This window comes from Haliaeetus leucocephalus, unplaced genomic scaffold (genome assembly GCF_000737465.1).
Source record: "Haliaeetus leucocephalus isolate CR32 unplaced genomic scaffold, Haliaeetus_leucocephalus-4.0 Scaffold251, whole genome shotgun sequence".
Lineage (NCBI taxonomy): Eukaryota > Metazoa > Chordata > Aves > Accipitriformes > Accipitridae > Haliaeetus > Haliaeetus leucocephalus.
In genome coordinates, this window is record NW_010972687.1 from 11,818,311 (window position 1) to 11,839,073 (window position 20,763).

Here is a 20,763-nt window from a genome sequence, read left to right on the forward strand (position 1 = left end):
TCTTTCATTACCCCCAACACCTACTGTGACATTCTTTGGTAATCACCAAAGGGCTTATTCCAAAAGAAACCCAATGTTGAATAGTGCAAATTATTGCCACTTCCTGTTTTGAGTTATAATCATAGAACTACAGAATGACACAACAGCCCAGGTTGGAAGGGACCCCGAAAGACTGTCTGGTCCAACCTTTTGTGGGAAAGGGAGCCTAGATGAGATTACCCAGCACCCTTGCTGGGTTGCATCTTGAAAACCTCCAGCGATGGGGACTCCGCATCCCTGGGGAGGTTGTTTTAAAGTGACTGACTGTTCTTCTCACTGTAAAAAATTTATGTGAAGATGAAACCTTTCCTGGTGCCAACTTACACCTATTGCCCCTTCTCTTCTCCATGCGGCTCCTTGTACAGGGAGAGCCTCCGCCCTCTTTGCAGATGCCCTTTAAGTACTGGAAAACTGTGATGAGGTCCCCCTTCTCCAGGAAGAAGAGACCTGAATCCTTCAATTTTTCCTCACCGGGCAAGTTCTCCAGCCCTTTGGTCATCTTCGTGGCCCTCCTTTGGACCTTGTCCAGTCTGTCCTTGCCTTTCTTGAATTGTGGGCACCAGAACTGGACACAGTACTCCAAGCACAGTCTGACAAGTACTTAGTAGAGTAGGATGATCACATCTCTATCTGTTAGTAATGCCCCAAAATGTTCTCATTTTTGGCCTGCATCAAATATAAGTTAACCAGTGGATTATACATTTCCTGTTCTACTTAAGTTTTTCCTCTGACTCCAATACTTCCTGGTTTTTGCCAGCCCTGGATCCCCTGTTGGAAAATCCAGCTCAGTTATCCAAAGAGCATGCAAAGTCAGGTGGTAACGCCTTTAATAGCAGGGGTAAATAGAGAAATCTTATCCATATAACATGGTAGGCAAAATTGCAGTATTTTCTTCTGTAAAGGTCTTTCAAAGCTGGGGCATTTTTCATCTGGACTCAAGAGTTTGTTGATACACCAGAAATTCTACACTGAGTCACAGCAAAACCATATCTGGCCCAGGGTCTAGTTTTTCAACAGCGGTTTTGCATAAGCATCTGCTACCTAAGCACCAGAAACTGGTCATGTAGAGAACTGTCCTTCCCTGATATACTTCCAGCTATCCGCAGTTCAGCTGATTTACTAGTTTATGTGACTTCTATTATGCACATTTTGCAATGACCTAGCACACACTGCCCAGGAAACTAATATCTGAAAAAATCCATCAACAGCAAGACAGAGTAAGTCCATTATCTTATTAGCATGAAAACTGCCAAAGAACACAAAAACACAAGAAATGTTATCCAGACACTTCCTTTTATTAGGACACTGAAACAGCTTAATGTACAAATGCTTTGCATTAGTTGTAAATATTTCCTCTGTTCAAGCAGCATGTACAGCTCATGTACATTTCTTGAGTCATCTTAAGATGCAAGACACTTTTGTGGTAGCAACTTCATACATCAGTAAATGCCAACACTCCACAACCCTGTTTAAAATAATAAAGTCCAGATGGAGTGACAGGAAGGAGACAGTACACCATTCTGTGCAGTGACTGGGATCGTATTTCAAAAATGGAAAAAAAAAAAGTTATTCAGCCATACCTCTCTTTCTAATACTCTCCTTATGCATTTTACCTCCTATCCAAAAATGATTTCTATAATAAACAGAAAGGGCATCTATAGGTTTTCTTATAAAAACAATGAACCTACACAAATAACGATCAATTATTTTTAAATATTCAAGGAAAATAGATATCTCTGCTAAAAAAAAAGAAAAAAAAATATTATGGGAGCATGTCTCTTCAAGCCAAAATACCTTTGAAGTATAAATTTGTTCTAGTCCACCTCAGTCCCCACATATTGCAAGCAATTGCTTTCATCAGGACAATTTCAATCAATGGCCACCTTATTATAGTTAAAAATGCATTCCTTCTCAACTACTAGATACTAATCTTCAATAAAAAAAATAATTAACTACACTTACTTTTGATCACTATTTATTAACCTAATGCTTCCACTTAGCCGAAACTCTGTTCCAAATACTTGGCAGGGCAAAATACATAAATTAGTTGAATTAAAATTAAGAATCCAGATACTTACTTTCAATAGAAACTTCCAAGTTCAGGTTAAGACCCTGACATGTTTGATTCACTTCACATCATCCTGCTGAACAGCTTTCCATTTATTTACTAAGACCCCAGCCTCACTCCCACATCTGAAGAAATGGATTAAAAAGTCCCACTTCATCCAAACATAACCACGAAGCAACTAAAACAGGCATGTTCATATATTTATCAGCCTAGACCACTGAGAACTTAAGCACCTTTACAAGCTTCTGATTTTTTAATGTCAGAACTTTAACCAGAAACACCTGCTGCCTCCCTACCCCCAACCAACTTTCTTCCCCAGAGCCATCCTTCCCTTCAACTTCTTGCCACGTGAGAGACATTTATCAAAAAAGCCAAAATGAAGAGGGCCAGACATGCTTAAACTGACCAGGGATATCTCTCTCCGCCAGGTACATCTCATAAGCATCTTAATTTCTCACATAGATCATGTGTATGACCTGGCAGTAAAACACACACTGTAACAGTACTTCAACTGCTATCAACCATAAGGTGTTCATTTTAGTGTGATCTAAATACTTCTTTTCTATACACCTGTAAACAACAAAAATGGACAAAGACAGTTTTACCAATGTTTGAATGCTGGGTATGTGTTTGCCAAACGAATCAGATGATAGTATCTCTTAGCAACATTCTTGAACTTCTGATTCATCAGAACCACTTAGTCACAGTTTTGAAATTGCCAGAAATTTCACTCTGCTTCCTGCCAATTTAGGTGTTATCACTTCATTTTAAAGCAAAAAGGAAAAACAAAACCAAGAAAACAAACCCATGTATCTAAAGATTGTTGCTAGTTCTCAAAAGTGCAACAAAAAAAATCCCCCCATTTGCAGACAACATAAAATAAAATGCAAGAAGTGAATATAGATTCTGCAATCTAGTATTTCAATGCTAATTGGTGACTTGCTTACCTTCACAGGTTTACCTTGAACTCCAAATCCGTTTCTTATGCTGCACTGGAATCCAAGTACCTCATTTGTGCCCAGCTTATACACAAAGGCTTCCGTTTACTTGAATATTCAAGTTTCAATTATCAAACCAAAAATGGCTCACAAGCTCGAAGTATAGCGATAAGTTTTAATTTCCATTTCTCACAATCTCTGAGGTTCTTGAGAAAGTTGATTGTTCTGCCCTTCAGTTCCAGTCTATAAAACGGGAATCAGCTTCCTTCCCCACATTTTTTCCCTTTTAAATTGTTGGCTTCTCACACGCTTTTACTCATAGTTAATAGAGAAAAACGTAAGTCTTAATGAAATAGGAATACTCTTTCACATTGGGATGAAAGTTTCTCTACATTGCACAGATAATGATTTGACTATTTCAAACAGTCAAGCAACAATCACAAAAGTGCCCCAACACAACTTTAGCTGGTTTATCTGAATACACACAGGTGAGAAGTTTTGAAAGCCAGCACAGAGACAGCCACTATGAACTGAAGTTCATGCTCATCTGATGCAGAACATTCAAAAAACCATAGTTGATCATGCTACAAAATCTAATTATATAAGTAAAAATCGAATCAAACATGATTAACTTTTTATTTAAACAATGATGTTTCTCAAAAATAGTCCTGTAGTCATTGTAGCAGCAACCAAAAAGGCACATAAGTACAAACCAACCCAGAATACAGATCAGACAGAATATAAAATTTTTAAACAGGCATTCTTAAAGCAAAATCCTGAAATACATAGCTATAGTTTCTATTTTATAAAGAGGTACAGCTTACTGTCCTCCTTCCTTACCAGTTTCCTCTGATTGGTGTAATGCATCCATCTATGCTTACTGAAAATCCTGACAGCATAACCTCCAAATATTACTATCCAATTCCATGGAGATTTTATGTGCGTGTATTGAGTTGCGTTTCAGTAGTATTTGTACTATCTAAACTCTTATTAGCTATCTGTGAGTCTTCCCCTCTAAGGTATAGCTGTTTAGAGATAAAACTTAGCACACACCATTTTAGTGCTTCATAGTAGTTTGACTAAGCTACTATTTAGCTGGTGTTTCAAAACCTTGGTTCATTCTTCATGTTGCTTATGACTCATCCTCAAGTCTGGTGCAAAGGGCCCCTGACGGAACATACTATAACGGAATTACACCAGTGTCACGATTCAGAGGTTTCAGTTTCGATGTTTTGAAGTTAATAGTATGAAAAACCTCACCCATAATATCAAACATGCATATAATTACATATGAAATGCAGGAAGCAAACAGTACTTAATATGAATTTACCATTTAGATAATGGAATTCTCTGGCCAGTTATTCTTAAAAACTGGCTTCCAAAAATGGTTAAAGATATGAACAAAAAAGAATTTAAGTTCCTCCTATAATTCAGTAATAAATGACATAATGTAGCACAAAATTATCTCTTAACGTATTATTTTCTCCGTTTTGGTAGTATTAGAAACAGTCTATATTATTTTGTGGAGGGGAGGGAATAATTCCTTGAAATTTATTTGAAGTTCCTACATTCTGAGAATATGCAGAGAAAATTATACATTTTAGATGTTTATGGGGAAAAATGAATGTTCTTATACATTTTAAAAAATGTTTAAGGGTTTGAAGAAATAAATTTAAAACTTTAAGATGTAACTTATGAAAGAGTCCTGTATGCAACAGTGATATCCCATTTTAAGGAATGCTAGTAAATGTTAGAGTTTGAATTGCAAGTATACTCTGTCATTCACCAGTTCCAAAATTCAGCATTCTTCCCCTCACTGCATTTGTACCATTCTGAACAATCTTGTTACTCAGTTAGGTTTCAAAGCCATCAGTGGAAGAACTTGAATATCTGAAGTTACTCTACACTGTAAAACACTTATCCTGATAATCTGGGTAAAGAGGAATCCAAAACAGCAGTCTAATTCAAAACAGACTGTACAGCTTCCTTAAGAAGTGATGCAGCTTTGTCCAGTTCTTGTTCTGTTTGTTCCACTGTTATCACTACTCGAATACTAGAAAAAGAAAACCAGAACCATACACAGTAAACTTTACTCCTTGCCTTCAGCTTCAGACTTTTCTTGTACTGATTTTAACACATTAAGATCATTATCTCTAGGGAAATTTTTATGAATTCAAACTCAACCAGAAACAAGACCTATGGCTAAACAGAAATGGTCAGGCTACTTTCCCCACCCCACCCCTACACATCACAGAAATTTGATTGTTACCTTTTTTACCTGCAGATGTGCAGCTCATGGAAATGTGTCTGGTAACAGGCAACATGCTGATCACTAAGATTCAGATAGTTTTGATACAGTTATTTCAGGGTATTAGCATCCTGTAAGTCACTGAAAATATACCTCAAAATGGAGCCTTTCCCATTTTTTACAGGACCAACTATTCAATCCAGTCTACTGAACACAACCCCATCACTGTATAAAAAGAGATAGAGAGTCATATTCAATAAAATTAAATAATGTATTGACTTTCTACTAACCTGGGTGGAGGAAGACATTTTTCTTCCTTCTCCAGATAGCGGGCCTGAGTTAATGCAATACCACTATCCATGCACTACAAATAAAGAAAATACAGCAGTCGTCAATCTGAGAACTTCTGATTGCATGTCCTTTTGATCACCAAATACACATAACTAACTTCTATGAGTTTGGTGTCAGGATAACTCTAAGTTCTTTCCAGATGGAGGTTTTGACGGTTGTGCAAAATCATCTTTAATTTTAATACAGCATAAACACATAGAACAGGTTAGGGTGTAGCTTCTTTAGCTTTCATCTCCAAGTAATGAGACAAAAATTCTGTATTAAGTAGGCTATTAAATCACATGTAAGCATATTTTCAAGGAAATCAACTTCAGTTTCTTTTTGTTGTGTAGTCCTGTTTAACTGCCACCTGAAATATAAAACTTCCTCATCAACCTTTATCTCCTTCACATGGGAGAAAGAGAACCAATGTGTACTGAAGATGGAAAAAATCCTACGTACAAAACATGAGATTCTTCACACAAAAAAGCAAGTTCATGGACTCAAACAAGCAAAATTACAGAAAGCTAGACCTCAAATGGTTAAAATACACCACGAGAACTCTGTACAAATAATAGCCTTTATTCTTATGAACATCATGACAGTTTCCTAAGCAACAGTTTTATACGCAAATTTAACTTGAGTTTTGAAGTACATAATAGGGAATAATTATTTTCTGAAGTAAAAGGTCCAACATATATTTTTATCCAGTGCAATGGACCTAAACATCTGCAGCAAGAAATGGTTAGAAGATGGTCTTTAATATAGACCTGTAGTCAGCAACGAAACTGAGTTTCTTGCAGCTTTCCTACAAGACATTCCAACAAGTTACCCAACAAGCCTCCCTACCCATATGCACTTCATTCATTATTCACATTCAAAGGCAATGATATATTTTAATTGCTGTGGGGACACTTACATAATCCACAATTCTTTTGAGTAATTTCACATCATCTTCTCGAGATCCACAGCTCTCTTCCAACTGTAGGTGCAATGCTGGAGAGAAAGATTCCCCCACTACTTTTAAGCCAGAAATCCTAAAACAAATGAAAAGCCTTTAATGCACATCCTATTTGAACACACGTGTTAGAAGTTCTAGATCATGTTTCTCCTTTCTACATGGCAAATGAGAAGAGAGGAATATTTCACTTTACTAATCCTAATGCAGACAATTTCAGCTTGCAATAGGTAAATATAACAAAACTTATCAAGTGAATGTTTTTCCTAGGGAGTTTATTAAATGTAGTTTCAGCAAGTTTGTTTAACAATAGTGACTCCTCCTTTTGCAAAAAGCATTAACAATTCGGAAATTTTGAAAGGATCCTTACAAAGATGTAGGAGAAATGTTAATATTAGGCCTGTATGCTGCTGATAAAAAGACAGCTAGTTAAGTCAAGTCTTTAGAGTCTATATTAAGATAATAAATAATAAATCTTTTTACCCACTTATGTGATAAGAAGAAACAAGGTTTATTTTTTTGGCAAGACTTCTGATTTAAAATTATTTCCTGTAGAAAATCTTTACATCATCTGTCACTCAGTCAGAAGCCCCTCTAAAACTAGTTATATTACTAGAATTGCTCCCCTATCTGTACATAGGGACAGTTGTCAATCAGGTGCGTAGAATTTGATTGAATGATTGATATTTGATTGTCATTGTCCTGACACATCATATCATCATATTCAGGACTGAGTTATTTATTCCCCTCCAAAAAAATGTATCCAATACCCAAGCAAGACTTCTGGTCTCAAAAATTAACAGGTCCCATAAACGCATGTCTACCATCAGCTGTAATTTTGATTTCTTGACTTTGATGAGCTTGCCTCACACACAGTGTAAGTTTATACCCTCATTTTCAAATAAGTTTTCTATTTTTACAAAGTTCAAGACCCAGTCAGAGCAGAAGAGATGTGAAATCCATAAACACCAGAACTGAAGCCTACAGGAGAGAGAATTGGCACTATAAACACACTGAATCAATTATAACCTTGAAAAAATAAAATTATACTCTAGCACAGAAAGCATCTTGCATTATTTCTACAATGCTATTTCAATTCACAGTCCATTCCAGAAAGACAAATCAAACTGATATTCTTCTTCAGCCACAAAACTGCAAACATTCTGGTGTCATTCACCTTGCTAACTAACATACACTTGCTAACTAACCAAACACAGGCGATTTCTTTAATACATAAGCACACACACTGCGTTTGTCTCACTACTGCACTCATATCTAGGGATCAGGGATACAACATTTGGTAACATAAAGGACAAGCAGTTCAAAGTCCAGCTACAAGGTAGAAAGACAATACACAGTATAGCTGTATAACATATCTGTTCTTAGTTATGTTTCCTAGGAGTGACCTGACTTCTAAGAAGTAGCGTTCTACAAGTAGGGAGATGGCAGCAGAAGTCAGACGAAGTTGCGCTGTAATTTTTATCTATTTGCTGGAGATCAGAGTTTAAGACAAGCTACTAAAACAATTAGGTCTTGTTTAGAGAGACACAGTATTAGCTTCTAATTATAAAATAGGCATAATTCTTCAACTGAAATAGATAATCATAAACTGCCCCCCTCCAAAGTGTAAATGAGAAAAGATGAGTAGGAAGCAAGCTTTGTATCACTTCCATTCAAGCTGAGTCTTTGCCTGAACAACTTGCTTTATATTTGCTATACACTTACTCACAGAGGCTGCTTACAAGTTTCAAACTTAATTTTAATCTTAAAACTTTTTCTGTCAGTCACAGCTGTAGTAAACTGAATTACATAATTCATCTTACCCAACCATTTGAAGAAACCCAGGAGTTTAACATGAGGTCTTCTGATGGCAATACTTCAACTTTCATGTAAAGTATTAACTATGTTTTTCAGAGCCTCTGCCAAATTAAGATTCAACAAATATTTAAGAATCCAATGCATGCACACTGACTTCCCTGAAATCAGAATTCACTGTCCTAAGAAATGCTGGGAAAGTTTAATTTTCAAACAAAACCATACAACTTCCACACACAAAAGAAGAGAGAAGTCTGAAAGATCTGATTTTGAAGTAACAAAGGAACAAAACTAGCCTCCTGAACTCCAATGCTCCTTTTAAGGCTAGTTCTATATTAGTAAATTAAACATGCCTTGGACTGTTTTCTGGCCCTGTGGTGAATGGGTATGGAATGACTCACATCCATACTTTTAAAATCTGAGTCTCCGCATTGGGGTGGCCACATCCAAACTGACTACTGGGAACAGCTTCTGGCTCACACCAACTCTTGAACTGTATCCAGGAGTCCTTTCAAAAAGCACTGCTTGGTCTGGGCCAACCCCATGCCACAGATCACTTCAACAATTTGACAGACTAGATAATCAAGATCCAGTGCCCAGGAATGCTTCATGACATTAACGTACCAGTATGGATGTAGCCTCTGGGAGCTCTCTCTTCGCAGCTCTCCATGCCCCAGCTACAAGGCTGGGCTACAGAACTGAGTGGCCGGACCAGGCTCTTGGTGGTAGGGAACCCTGTGTAGCTGGGCTGCCCTGAACACCATAAACATTTGCGTCAGTTTTGCTAACAGAAAACTAGAATGAGGTCTCACTGAAAAAATGTCAAGTTTCTCTGGACGGAAAAATCTTTAAAAATAAATCTGCTTTTCCCCAGTGAAAACTTGCTTTATTGGAAAATTCTCAGCCAGGTGTAGGATATGCAGTAAGTAATGAACTACTTAAAGGATACCATCTACTACTGTCATGCTTTTTTAAAAGCCACAAAATTCTGTCCCGTCCATCCTGTTGCCCTGCAACAGAGCTTCTTCATTTCTATTTACTAAGACACTTAGATATTCTTAAATACAAGACAGAAATCTACTTTATCTAAGGTTGTTAGGAAAGTTAAGAATATTCCTGATTTCTGTTAACCATCCCATCACTTACTGCATTTTCTTATGCTTTATAAACTGCCATAGACAATAAGAAAGTAGTTCTATGCAGGATTCAGAAGAATTCTTCCATTTCTTCCACAAACTGGCACTTGGCTTGTACCCAAAACAGGAGTAAACATCAGTCATTCCTCTAGCTTACTATACTACAGTTTCTTCCCTCACTATACTCCTTATAAAGACCAACATTTTTTTAGAACTCTAATCATGCACTGGTCCTTATATATCAAGTCCTGAATTTCATGGGTTAGTTACACTGGCTAAAAGAAAGATTTCCTTTACTTTTAATTTGTTCCTCTCACTGTATTTGTTCTATTATGAGAAAGGAGAAAAGCTGTATATTCTTTCCCACCTTCTTTGTGTACAGTTCTACCACCATTTTACACTCTCTTTTAAACCAACAGTTAGTTCCACTCTATCACAGTGAGAGCACCACGAAGAATTGGAGTCAAGCAGCAGCCATGGTTAGGCAGGGAAAATGAGTGCATTTAACATCACAGGAATTAACAAAATCTTGTTCTGAAAACTTTGCCTCCTCTTTGAACCATCACACACTTTTTCTAGTGTGGTTATCAATTAAAGAAAAACACACTGGACCCTGCAAATATTAGTTCAAATCTTCTCTCTGATACTGCTTTATGCAATTGCTAGGATAGTTTTCCTGCTCCAGGGCTGCCCAATTCCCTGATGTTAGTAAATCTTTCAAGTTCTTTCTCAGTTTGACCTAGAAGAACTATTCCCTTTGCAATTTTTTGGACCTCTATATTACCACACAGTTTTCCATAAGGCAAAAAATACAGAAGTCCTATTACAGACACTACTTGTTGATTTGTGACCACACTAATAACTGAATTTACGTGAAAAATTGCAATCAGTCAGGATAGAAAAGTACCAGCCATGGCTTATTTGCTTCTGTTTTGCAGTAAATATTGACAAGTAAAAGGTTGATAATTTTTCCTTACTTTTTTTTCCCCCTGTATTTTAAACATATTTGTAACGATCACCTAAAAACGATGGGTAGAGAAGAATATTACAATTAATCTCCCTTTAGCTCAATCATAACATTCTATAACTAGCAAACAAGAGATGCTAACAGTTTTCAAGTTACTCTAAAATTTTAATTTCAAGCATAGAAGCATCTGTGTATCTTTGACCTGAAAACCTATGCATTTTAAACCTGTATTGAAACAGAACACAGCCAAAGGAGACAAGGATTATGTGATGGTAGGATTACTCCAAAGAAGTTGAATGTAGCTAAAGTTCTAACATAAAACATCAGGTAAGCAGGAAACTGCTTATTTGAAATAATAAGCAACTCACTGAATAACTAAGTAACTAATACTACAGAAAAATCAGCTGGTATAATCAATCACGCATTATAGATTTTGTGTGTGTTTAAATGTTATTAATTTCTTTAAAATGTAACAGAAAACTGTTGAAGAATATAAATTGTAAAATAACAGCTAACATAACTATTCTGCATATTAAACAGCTGATGAATAATCACAGTAATTTCTGTATTTTTTAGTATCAAAACCTGTCAGGGAAAAAAGCAATTACTCAGTATAGCCATCTTTTAAAACAGGATAGTGTTAGGAAATTTTAAACAGAATCCTGATTTTCCAGATAAATTCCAGCAATTTTCTATGTGACTCTAGAATAACGAATATTTCTTTTACGATTTAACATTCAAATCTCGTATGTAGGAACAATATTGTATTAAACATGATTGCAAGGTACACTGAGTTGCCTGAAAGAGTATCTGCTAAGCTATACACCAAATGCTTTTACTTAGACATTATTTTCAAAATGCTTATCAACACTTTGTACTGCTGAAAGCTACCACACTCTCCTGAAGACTTAAGCGTGTAAGGGCTTGTAAACACCCTCACTAGCATTAAGGTATAATCTCATTCCAATACCTGTAAACAGATTTTAAAAACTTGTACTCTTTTCAGTAGCATAACAGAGACAGTTGGAAAAGGATTACTTTCCTCCTTTAATACAAACATAATTTAGTGTACACATTCTAGTCTAAGTATCTGTAAAACCAGAAACAGATCTGGGCAAGAGAGTTCTTTAAAGTTGGCATTATAAAGGCATGGTCAAATTAACAATAGCAAAAAACCCCCCCCCGAAACACTTACCCCTGTAAAGCTTTGTGGATTCGTTCACATTTAGCCCGAAGAATCTGAAAAATGTCTGCACATGCAAAAACAAAAAAAAAAAAACAGAAAAAGGAAAAGGCTTAGATATCCTGTTTCTACTCCACATTTCTGTATGTCTTAAGATTTCAAAAAAAGCATTTGGAAGGAAAACGAAGATATACATATGTATTGAAGTACTAAGTCTTTTCACTACTCTTCATAATGTTCCCGATTCCCATTTCTGCCAGGAAATGACAGGCTTTTAAGATCTGACAAATGCATTACTTCCCTTTATCTCAGTACTCCAGCTGCATCGGTTCATGATCATACGGAAAGGATGACACAAACACTTGGTAATGGGATTGAAATGACAGGTTGAACATATTGCTATCTATAAAATATCTACAGCCATGCAGACTCTGCTCCTTGATCCTTTCACCAGCTCACTGCAGATTCTTAAACAGGAAACTTTGACTCCTGGATCTGCAAACCTTGGTGGTTCTCCTCAGTAAAGGTTGATCTTCCACTGCAGCCAACAGTCCTGTAACTTACTCTTAATTTTTTCTGGCTTTTTTTTTAAGTTCTGAGGACTAGGCATGGGCTACCCAGTAATTTTTATTTATTTGCGACAAATTAAATACTGTATCTCTCTGCAGATGTCCTCCAATCTGTTGGCACTAATGTAGGTTAAAAACAAATACATACAGATTTGGCCAATTTTATCCTTCTCATGTGTGTCTCACCCCCTCCACCCGCAAAAAAATCTGTCTTAGGTTCTAGCAACAAGGGCAATTCTCTGACTCCTAGAACAGAAACTCCTGCCTGCCAACTTTATCCAAACACTCTGTACTTAGTCCTGCCAAAACTGCAGGTATTTGTACCATGATCATTCCCAAGATTCTTGCCTGGATGCTCTCTTGAAGAAGAAAAAAAATAATTATGTAGTGCAAGTGGAAAGGAAATGGTTATTCCAGCCTGAGGAAACATATTCCATTGTTTCTCTTTAACCTTCCCTTCCTCCATTTGTCTTGAAGGAATTTGTTTTCAAGGAAAAGGCCTATTTCTAGTCTATAAAGCAGAATAATAATTTCTTATTTTCCTAGTGAAAACTATCTCTGTCCCTCCTAGCCTCAACTAACTTGCTCACTTTCAACTGGAAGAAGGAAAGGGGATGAAACACTGAAGAAGAAAAGCAGGATAGGAAATTATATGAAGAGACAATCATGCATGTAAAATTAATTAGCTGAAAAAGAGAGAGGACTTAAAAAAGAGTGAGGAATAAAAGCAGGGAGAAGTATGAGCTACTAGTTTGGAGTGAAGAAAGACTGAAGAATAAGATTTTCCTGAATTAAGTACCTGGATTATCTTCCATAATATTCAGAGCCTCAATAGCAGCAGCAGCTAACAAAGGAGGCAGGGATGCAGAAAAGCAGTAGCCTTGACCAGACAATCGCTGTGAGGGAAAAAGAAAAAAAATTCACTTTTTTGCTTATAGCAGCATAGACAATGTTTTAAAAATTAGTTCACATACATTTAAACAAAACAACCTCTCCTCCACACTTATGAGGTTCATGGAAGGATTTAAAAGTATGTCTCCAATTAATCTACAAAATTTCATAGAACCAGACAGTTTCTGTATAGAATTAAATGTTGCATAATAATTTATATCATAACATTCCTTGCAAATAGATTTTAGTAACTAACTCTCATTTTTAAGTAACTAATCCTGCCACACCATATAAAAATGAGACCTGACTTACCTGATGGTCAATAATAAAAGATCTTCCACAGCAAAATCCTCCAATAGAAGCCAGTGAATTTTCCATGTTTGCACTAATAAGATCTATATCATCAATCTGCCAGTTAAATTAACAAGTTAAGAGATGCTTTTGATTACATCAAGACTATTTATAAGATAAATCTACTAAAGACATATCTTGTTTCATATTATCATGAATACTAGAGAAGATCCACCAAACTATCACATACTAAAACGAAGCTACAATTGAAATAACAATTTTAAGCAATACAAAAGGACTTTAGAAATTGAGATTTATAGATCCATAGATAATATACACAGGATCATTCTTTTCCAGGCAATGTGAAGAATACAAATGGAAAAAACAAATTATATAGATACTGGTGACAATTCCTCAGAGCACTCAGTGTGACAGTGTCCTTTAAGAATGTAATTAGTCCCACTGCAGTCAGTAGGAGTTAGAATGTGATTAAAATTGAGCACAAGCCTAGTTAAAATTGAGTCTGAACCTTAAAGACACAATTGACTTATTTCACTTGTTAGCTGGAAATACATTTTTTGTCTGGCTCTCTAATATACACTGATGACCATTGCTACAAATTCCCATTCTAAGCAGACAAAACTGAAAGATTATGTTTGTAAATTAATTTAACATAGAAGCCAATTAATCAGTTGGTACTTGGCAAGCTTCACAGTAGCTCTGTTTGTTTCCTTTTCTAAAGCTTTTTAACATTCTTTTTCTCTTTTCCACATTTGTAATTAAGACACAGTGAAAACAATAGGAGACAGGGGAAGACAGAATGAATTCTCAGAATCTGATATTTCACTTCCAAGGTGAACTAGACACTGTCAGCATGTAGTGAGGGATGCTCCACACTAAGACACTGGCAACCAAAAGAGCACTTCTTCCTTCCCCAGCTCAGGTGGCTGTGGTAGCAAACAACTGCAAGGATACCATTTTGGATTTCCAAAGTACTCCTCAGCTGAATAAACACCGCAAAAGACTCTTGAAAAGACAGCTTGACTTTATCTGCCAGTAAAGTAGTCAAAGACAATGTCTTTGAATTGACCATCAAATGACCTATTTTTCCCCACTGGAGCAAAAGGCAATAGAGCAAAGTAGGCTGGCTAAACACTGAGATTTTTCTGACTCACTCCTAACCCCCAAGTATTTCTGTAAACATGACACTTAAGTGTTTGTGGCTGGAAAATACTGCAATCATCATCTCACCAAGTGTCCAAAAAAAGGAAAAAATTACACATTGTAAAAATTCTTTTGTTACCTTCCTCACTAAAGATAAATAACATTATTTCAAGTAAGCATGTGAAAGAAAAGTGCCAAGACCTGAACACTTTAAGACTGATAAAGTATGTTTAAATTTCTACTGTACAGTACTGAACATTGTTAATGCCACAGGTATAAGAAATCAATTGTGCATCTGCTTCTGTACAACTCTCTTGTTCACAACAAAGCTCACAAAAAAGGCACTTACATTTATTCCAAAGTGTTCAGTAATTCCTCTCCCATGTTCTCCAAGGACTCCAAAGGAAAGGCTCTCCTCCAAAAATATTCTAACTTTGTATTTATACTTCAACTTTATCTAAACCAGAGCAAATTATATAAAATAAAAGTCAAGCCCATCAGAATTTGGTAACAAGATGGGTGGAGGAGATAAGGTAAAGACAGATAAGTACAGTATCCTGAATACTGCAAAAATGTCAGCTCTAGAGTTGTATTCTGTCATTATGACATTTTAAAAGCCTTCAAAATTCTTCCACCATGTAAAACTAGAGTAAATCTCATAAATGTTCATGTACCAAAAAAAAAATTATTTTTTTTAAAATAGGTTATCAAGTACTTTTAAAATAATGCATTTTCACAGCATTTCTTCTGATATCTACTAGAATATAGCCTGCACAAAAAGCCAACTGATGGTGAATAGCAAGTGTTTTCCTTGGAGTCACTGTTTACAGTGACAGCTGTGTGACAGTTTCTTTAAAGATTCTTTTTTTTTTGTATTCTATATAATTTAGTTTAACAATTTAGTATCATACACCATAGCTGAAAATACAGTATATTTTACAGGTTGAAAACTAAGACCATCATCAGATATTCATTTGCAAGTCTCACTGTGTTTAGCTTCAGAATCCTAATCCTGATCAGAAGTTTCAAAACAAAGTAAGATTTGGGATCACCATTTCATGAACATTTGAGAAAGCAAGAAGCTAAACAAAAAAACAGCATGCAGAGTTTTTCTATGTAGGCTTACCTATATGATACTATTATTTCATTAGCCACATGTTTTCATATGCAGAGTTTAAAAGGCAAACTCAAACCACTTACCAATTCTGGAAGAGGGCAAACATCTCCTGTGTTCATATACAATCCTTCCACTACAATAAACCTTCGAGTTACACGGGCCTTGCGAGGATTCTTCAGAGAAAGATATGGTTTCAGTTCATGTCAACTGTTACTAACAAGCGAAGCTTTGAAGATATTTTGATAGGGAAGGACAGTAATGGGAAGGGAAGGAAGATAATGTCTCTTTTTCAAGTAAGCTTTCACTTTAGTTTAAACTTAGTATTTATCATTTGTAATCAAAGTTGAAATGCCTCATTGGACTAGTTTTTCTTTGTTTTGTAATAATTTTAAAGCTTTTAACTCTTATGCAAGATTTATGTTTTGCAAGAAATCATAACCAATCCATTTGAACTTTATGAATAAACTACAAACAATACAACAGAACAAATACTACAAATCTTGGTCTCTATTATATTAATCATTAGTCTGAGCATTTAGAAGGCTTTTCAACAAGTGGTTTGTGCACTAGGATTCTCAATGTAGCACAAACCTCTCGCAAGTAGTGTCTTCATAAAACACAACCCAAAAGTATTCATAACATTCAAGTTACAATTTCCTTGTCTGATCTCTGGACAATACAGATTGTAAGGATATCCTGCAGTGGTTTCTGTTTAAACTTCAGTGGTATGATTTGAGTTTTCTTGTTTTAAAATGCCATTCCCCTGTTATTTACTTTAAACCTTACTGATACCTTCTGATCAAAGATATTAAGTCATGCTTCTTACCATTTTCAGTTCTTGTAAAAAGATTCGGAGAACAGGTATACAACTTTTCTGCGTGGTAGGCACCAAAACTAGGCACAGTCCACTCCACAAGTTGGACCAACTCTAGTGGCAAGATCTACCCCTTCCTAGTCAGCGTGTCTTAGTTATACACACATGGTCTATATTAAGATCTTGGCCACCAACTTCATGTTCACATTCCACTAATTACATTAAGAAACTTTAACCATGTAGCTAAATCAAAGCACTCTGCTGGAACAAACCAAATATTTTACACAAATTGCACTAGTCTGTCAACCACATCTAAAAACTCATGTAAAGATTATCTATCAAAACGTATTCTCCATAAAAATATGTTAACTAGTACGTTGTCTATAAATTTGCTATTAATCAGATCCTTGACTGATTTAGACTGATGTTAAGCCGACTGGCTTATAATTATGCAGTTTATCTACTTTTTCTATGTGTTAGCACAAATTCAGCTTTCTTCCAATTGTCTGTAACTTTCCAGCATTCTGTGAACATGGCACATATTCACCTAATTCTTTTAAAAATCATTTAACCAGGTTATCTGTACTTGCTGATCTTGATTTTAGTAGCTGCTTTTGGACACCCTTTTGTATTACTGTCAGAATGAGAAGCAAGCCATCAAACTGACCAAATTTTTCAAGTGAGAGAACATCTTTAGAGTTGAGTGCAAGATAGGGGAAGAGTCTAAGAAAAAAAAAATCATATAAATTAAAGGGTTAGGATTAGCCGCTTTTGTATTGATTTTACAGTATGGCATTCGAACTGATAATTAACTTGCATGATTTATTAAGTAAATGCAGTTATACAACTTTCTAAGAGACAAAAACAAGCACTCTGTGATAGTATTTAAAAAAAAAAAACCCAAACCTCACACTTCAGTCATCTGCCTATTAAGATATTCCCCTACTACCAGTGCCTGTGAGCTCAATTCCAGTGGTTACACAGACAAATGCAAGTAAATAAATATTCTTAAAAAAAAAAATAAATCAATCTTAATTACATAAGCAACATTAACTGCTCAGTAGAGATTTATGAAAACCAAATAACTGCCTATAAGCATTGCATCCATTCAATTACACAACCTAGTAAAAAATGTGGGGGAGGTGGCACAAAAAAGTACAAATATTTCTTCAAAGGAATGGTACCTTTTGATCTTCAGTCTCTTGTTCTTTCAACAGTCGTTCAAGGTCAGCCATATCATTATGCTTAAATAACTTGATATTACTACGAGATGCTTGTAATCCTTTCTGAATAGCAAAGCAGGCAGCTTCATCTCTGTAAACACAGCAAACCCTTCTAAGTTTGCACTGGGTTTAAAAATTATTCAAAGAAAGCTGGCTATTAGGACTGTCTTGCTTTTGAGCAGGTATCTGTACTTAGGTGTAGTTAAAACCAGATTTATTAAAGCATCATATATTTTATTTACATTTTGAAAACTCATTTCCAAAGCTTCTCAACTTTCCTATGCATTATAGCCAATAAAAAAAAGCCAACAGGATTTTTCTTGAAGTGTACACTGGTGGTTTTGTTTGTATGTGACACCAGTTTATTTGAGCACAGCATTCCATGGACCAGGTACAACACCATGGTAATCATCCCAGAAATCTCTCACTCCATTTGCTCTGGGTCTTAGAAAAAAGGCACAAAGATGTGCCTGTAACAGTTATAGTGGTCCTCCAAGTATTCAAAATCTGCTTTTTAATACCCTTTGGGAATTACTATCTCAGTGTTCAAAGAACTACCTGCCATTTTTAAGTGTTGGAAAAGCAAACCTCTGAGCACGATAGGGTATGCAATTTCAAAGGTGCCTAAGTTGAATAATTTTTTAAAAGTGGGAACTAAATCAAACATTCTGTACATGCTAAATGCAGTAATTTCAACCAAGCTACTTTGAAATATGGCGAGATCTTTTGTCAGTGAGAAGCTGAAACAGTACAAGATAGCTAAATCCAGGATACACTCGCATCTTGAATAGCGTGCATGATCCTGGTCCATTCGTCTCAAAAAAGCTGATCCAGAAAATGTTCAAAGATGACCAAAAACTAGGATCAAAGTTATGAAAGAACTTCTGTAAAATAAGTCAAATCAGCTGCAAGCCTTAGACTTAGATAAGAGAGCACTGAAGAAAGATTTTGGCAGACAAATACAAAAGTATCAGTGTGCTGTGACTTAACCCTAGCAGGCAGCTAAGCCCCACATAGCCACTCACTCCCCCCATGGAGAAGATGCATCAGTTCACTCTCTAAAATCAAATGCATCAACTGAAATAAGTAGGCGTTATATCCAAAACAGGTATTTGTTCATATTTTTTCATAAAATGTTCAAGCTAAACTGTGAAATTACATGTCATAAAAGCATTGTGGTTATTAAAAGATTTACAAAAGTACTAAAAGAATAGGAACGTTTAAGAAAAACCCGTCAGCTACTACTAAATCCAAACCCTTCTCTTTGGCTCAGTAAGTTTTGAATATTGTTACATTGTTTCTCCTGGTGTTTTACTCTTCCCTAGACAAACTGTCACTGGTTACCCTCAGGGACCAGATACCAGGCTTGCAGAACCCTTAGTTTGACCCTGCATAGCTGTTCTTGTGTTATTTTAATATGCAGCAATATTTATCCAACTAATCCATTGCAAATACACATGCGGGAACAACTGTCCTGCAAGAAAGGTGAAAAGCCAGCAGTAAACAGGAGAAAAACAAATATGACTGTACAGTTTCTTCAGAAGAAAACTAGGTATTAGACTTCTGTTAGTTCTTGCATGCACAAGTTTGGTTTGTTTTTTTTTTTTTTCAGCTGAGTGTCCAAGTCCGCTCTTTCATGATAAAAGCAGTAACTGATTTGATTTCGAGTATTTGGCAAAGAAAAGATATTTTAGCTTTGTACAACAAAATACTTGATCAAAATTAGCATTATTTTCTGAATGGTTAACTTAACATGATTAACAGTAATGAAAAAGAAAAATTGAAAAGAAAACTCTTTAATCTGGCATTTGTCAATACTTACACAAACACAATGTCCCCTCTTTTTGAATATGCAGGAATAGCACTGGCAATTGTTGCAAATCCATATGAGTATATAATAGCTTCCTCTGTCCTCATGAATTTTGCTAGTCGTTCTTCTAATTCTAAGTGCACATCTATTTGAGAGAAAAAATGAAAAATTTTAGACCTATCAGAAAGACTATAATTGCTTTTAGCAATCATCTAATTGAAGCAAACAATGTTTATTTGTAGGAAGAGTGTTACAACAAATAACTTCCCAAAAAACAGCTGCAACCAATCCAGCCTTACTTAAACTGACAAGTAACCCAATATTAATCAGAAGCTTTGATAGATCTGAAAATATTTATGTAATGTCATTCTTATGTTCTTATGCAAGGGTAATTAAAATCTACTTGCAATTAGACCACAAGTAAATGATGCAGCACTCATGGACTGTGACTAGGGAACACAGTTACTATAGTCAGACAACAAATAGCTATGTAATTTATAGCCATTAATGAGGACCTGTTGGCAGACTGTCAGTTCTTCCAAGCTGATGCTTCCACTGCATATAGCATAGCTATCATTATAACAGAAAACTGTTCTTGTCAGGCTGCAATCACATACCATCTCCTGAACGCACTTCAGCCAATTGAAAAGGTCACCATCTCAATGCCAGAGATTACTCACCCTTAAGATAAATTGACACAATTACACACACAAGCATTTCCCAAACCAATTCGGTCAAAGTGACCCACGTTAGAAACAAAACACCACTAAATCAAAAGATTAAGAAGGGTAGTACCACATGGTGAGTAGATTGTTGTTGCAGAAAGATGACCGCAGTGTTAAGTATTCTGCCTAAGCAAAATAACCTGTATCAGACAAACTGCTGTTTTGGTAGTGTAACTCTCTTGCCACTACCTGCTTCTGCTAGCAAATGTTAGTCAGAGAATTATGCCTTTTATCAACTGGAAATAAACAAGATTAAAGGCCAAATAGAGGTCCTTAGTGTGCGACCTGAAAGATCACCATTGGCCAAACATTACCTCGCAATTATTGAAAGTTCCTCGAAACTAAAATCAAATGAATCAACATCAGTTAAAAATACAGATTCTTCAATAGCGTATGAGGCACAGTTATGTCAATGTTGTTACTTCCAGCTAGGTACTGACAGCAAGGGTGTAGGAAGAAAGGGCTTTGTAAATATCT

At 35.9% G+C, this 20,763-nt stretch overlaps 1 protein-coding gene across 1 annotated transcript in view; it reads right to left on the reverse strand.

Annotated features, from left to right (window-relative positions):
* Nucleotides 1-1,325: 1,325 nt before the first annotated feature.
* SPTLC1 (serine palmitoyltransferase, long chain base subunit 1) overlaps nt 1,326-20,763 on the reverse strand; it is a 39,078-nt gene continuing 19,640 nt past the window's right edge. Inside the window, exons 7-16 of the mRNA XM_010568751.1 lie at nt 19,574-19,706; nt 17,713-17,842; nt 15,798-15,887; nt 14,947-15,054; nt 13,455-13,550; nt 13,051-13,147; nt 11,695-11,749; nt 6,543-6,660; nt 5,584-5,657; nt 1,326-5,098 (exon numbers count right to left, since the gene is read on the reverse strand). Coding sequence (XP_010567053.1) covers nt 5,005-5,098; nt 5,584-5,657; nt 6,543-6,660; nt 11,695-11,749; nt 13,051-13,147; nt 13,455-13,550; nt 14,947-15,054; nt 15,798-15,887; nt 17,713-17,842; nt 19,574-19,706 — 995 coding nt within the window. The 3' untranslated portion in view covers nt 1,326-5,004. The remainder of the gene's footprint in view (nt 5,099-5,583; nt 5,658-6,542; nt 6,661-11,694; nt 11,750-13,050; nt 13,148-13,454; nt 13,551-14,946; nt 15,055-15,797; nt 15,888-17,712; nt 17,843-19,573; nt 19,707-20,763) is intronic.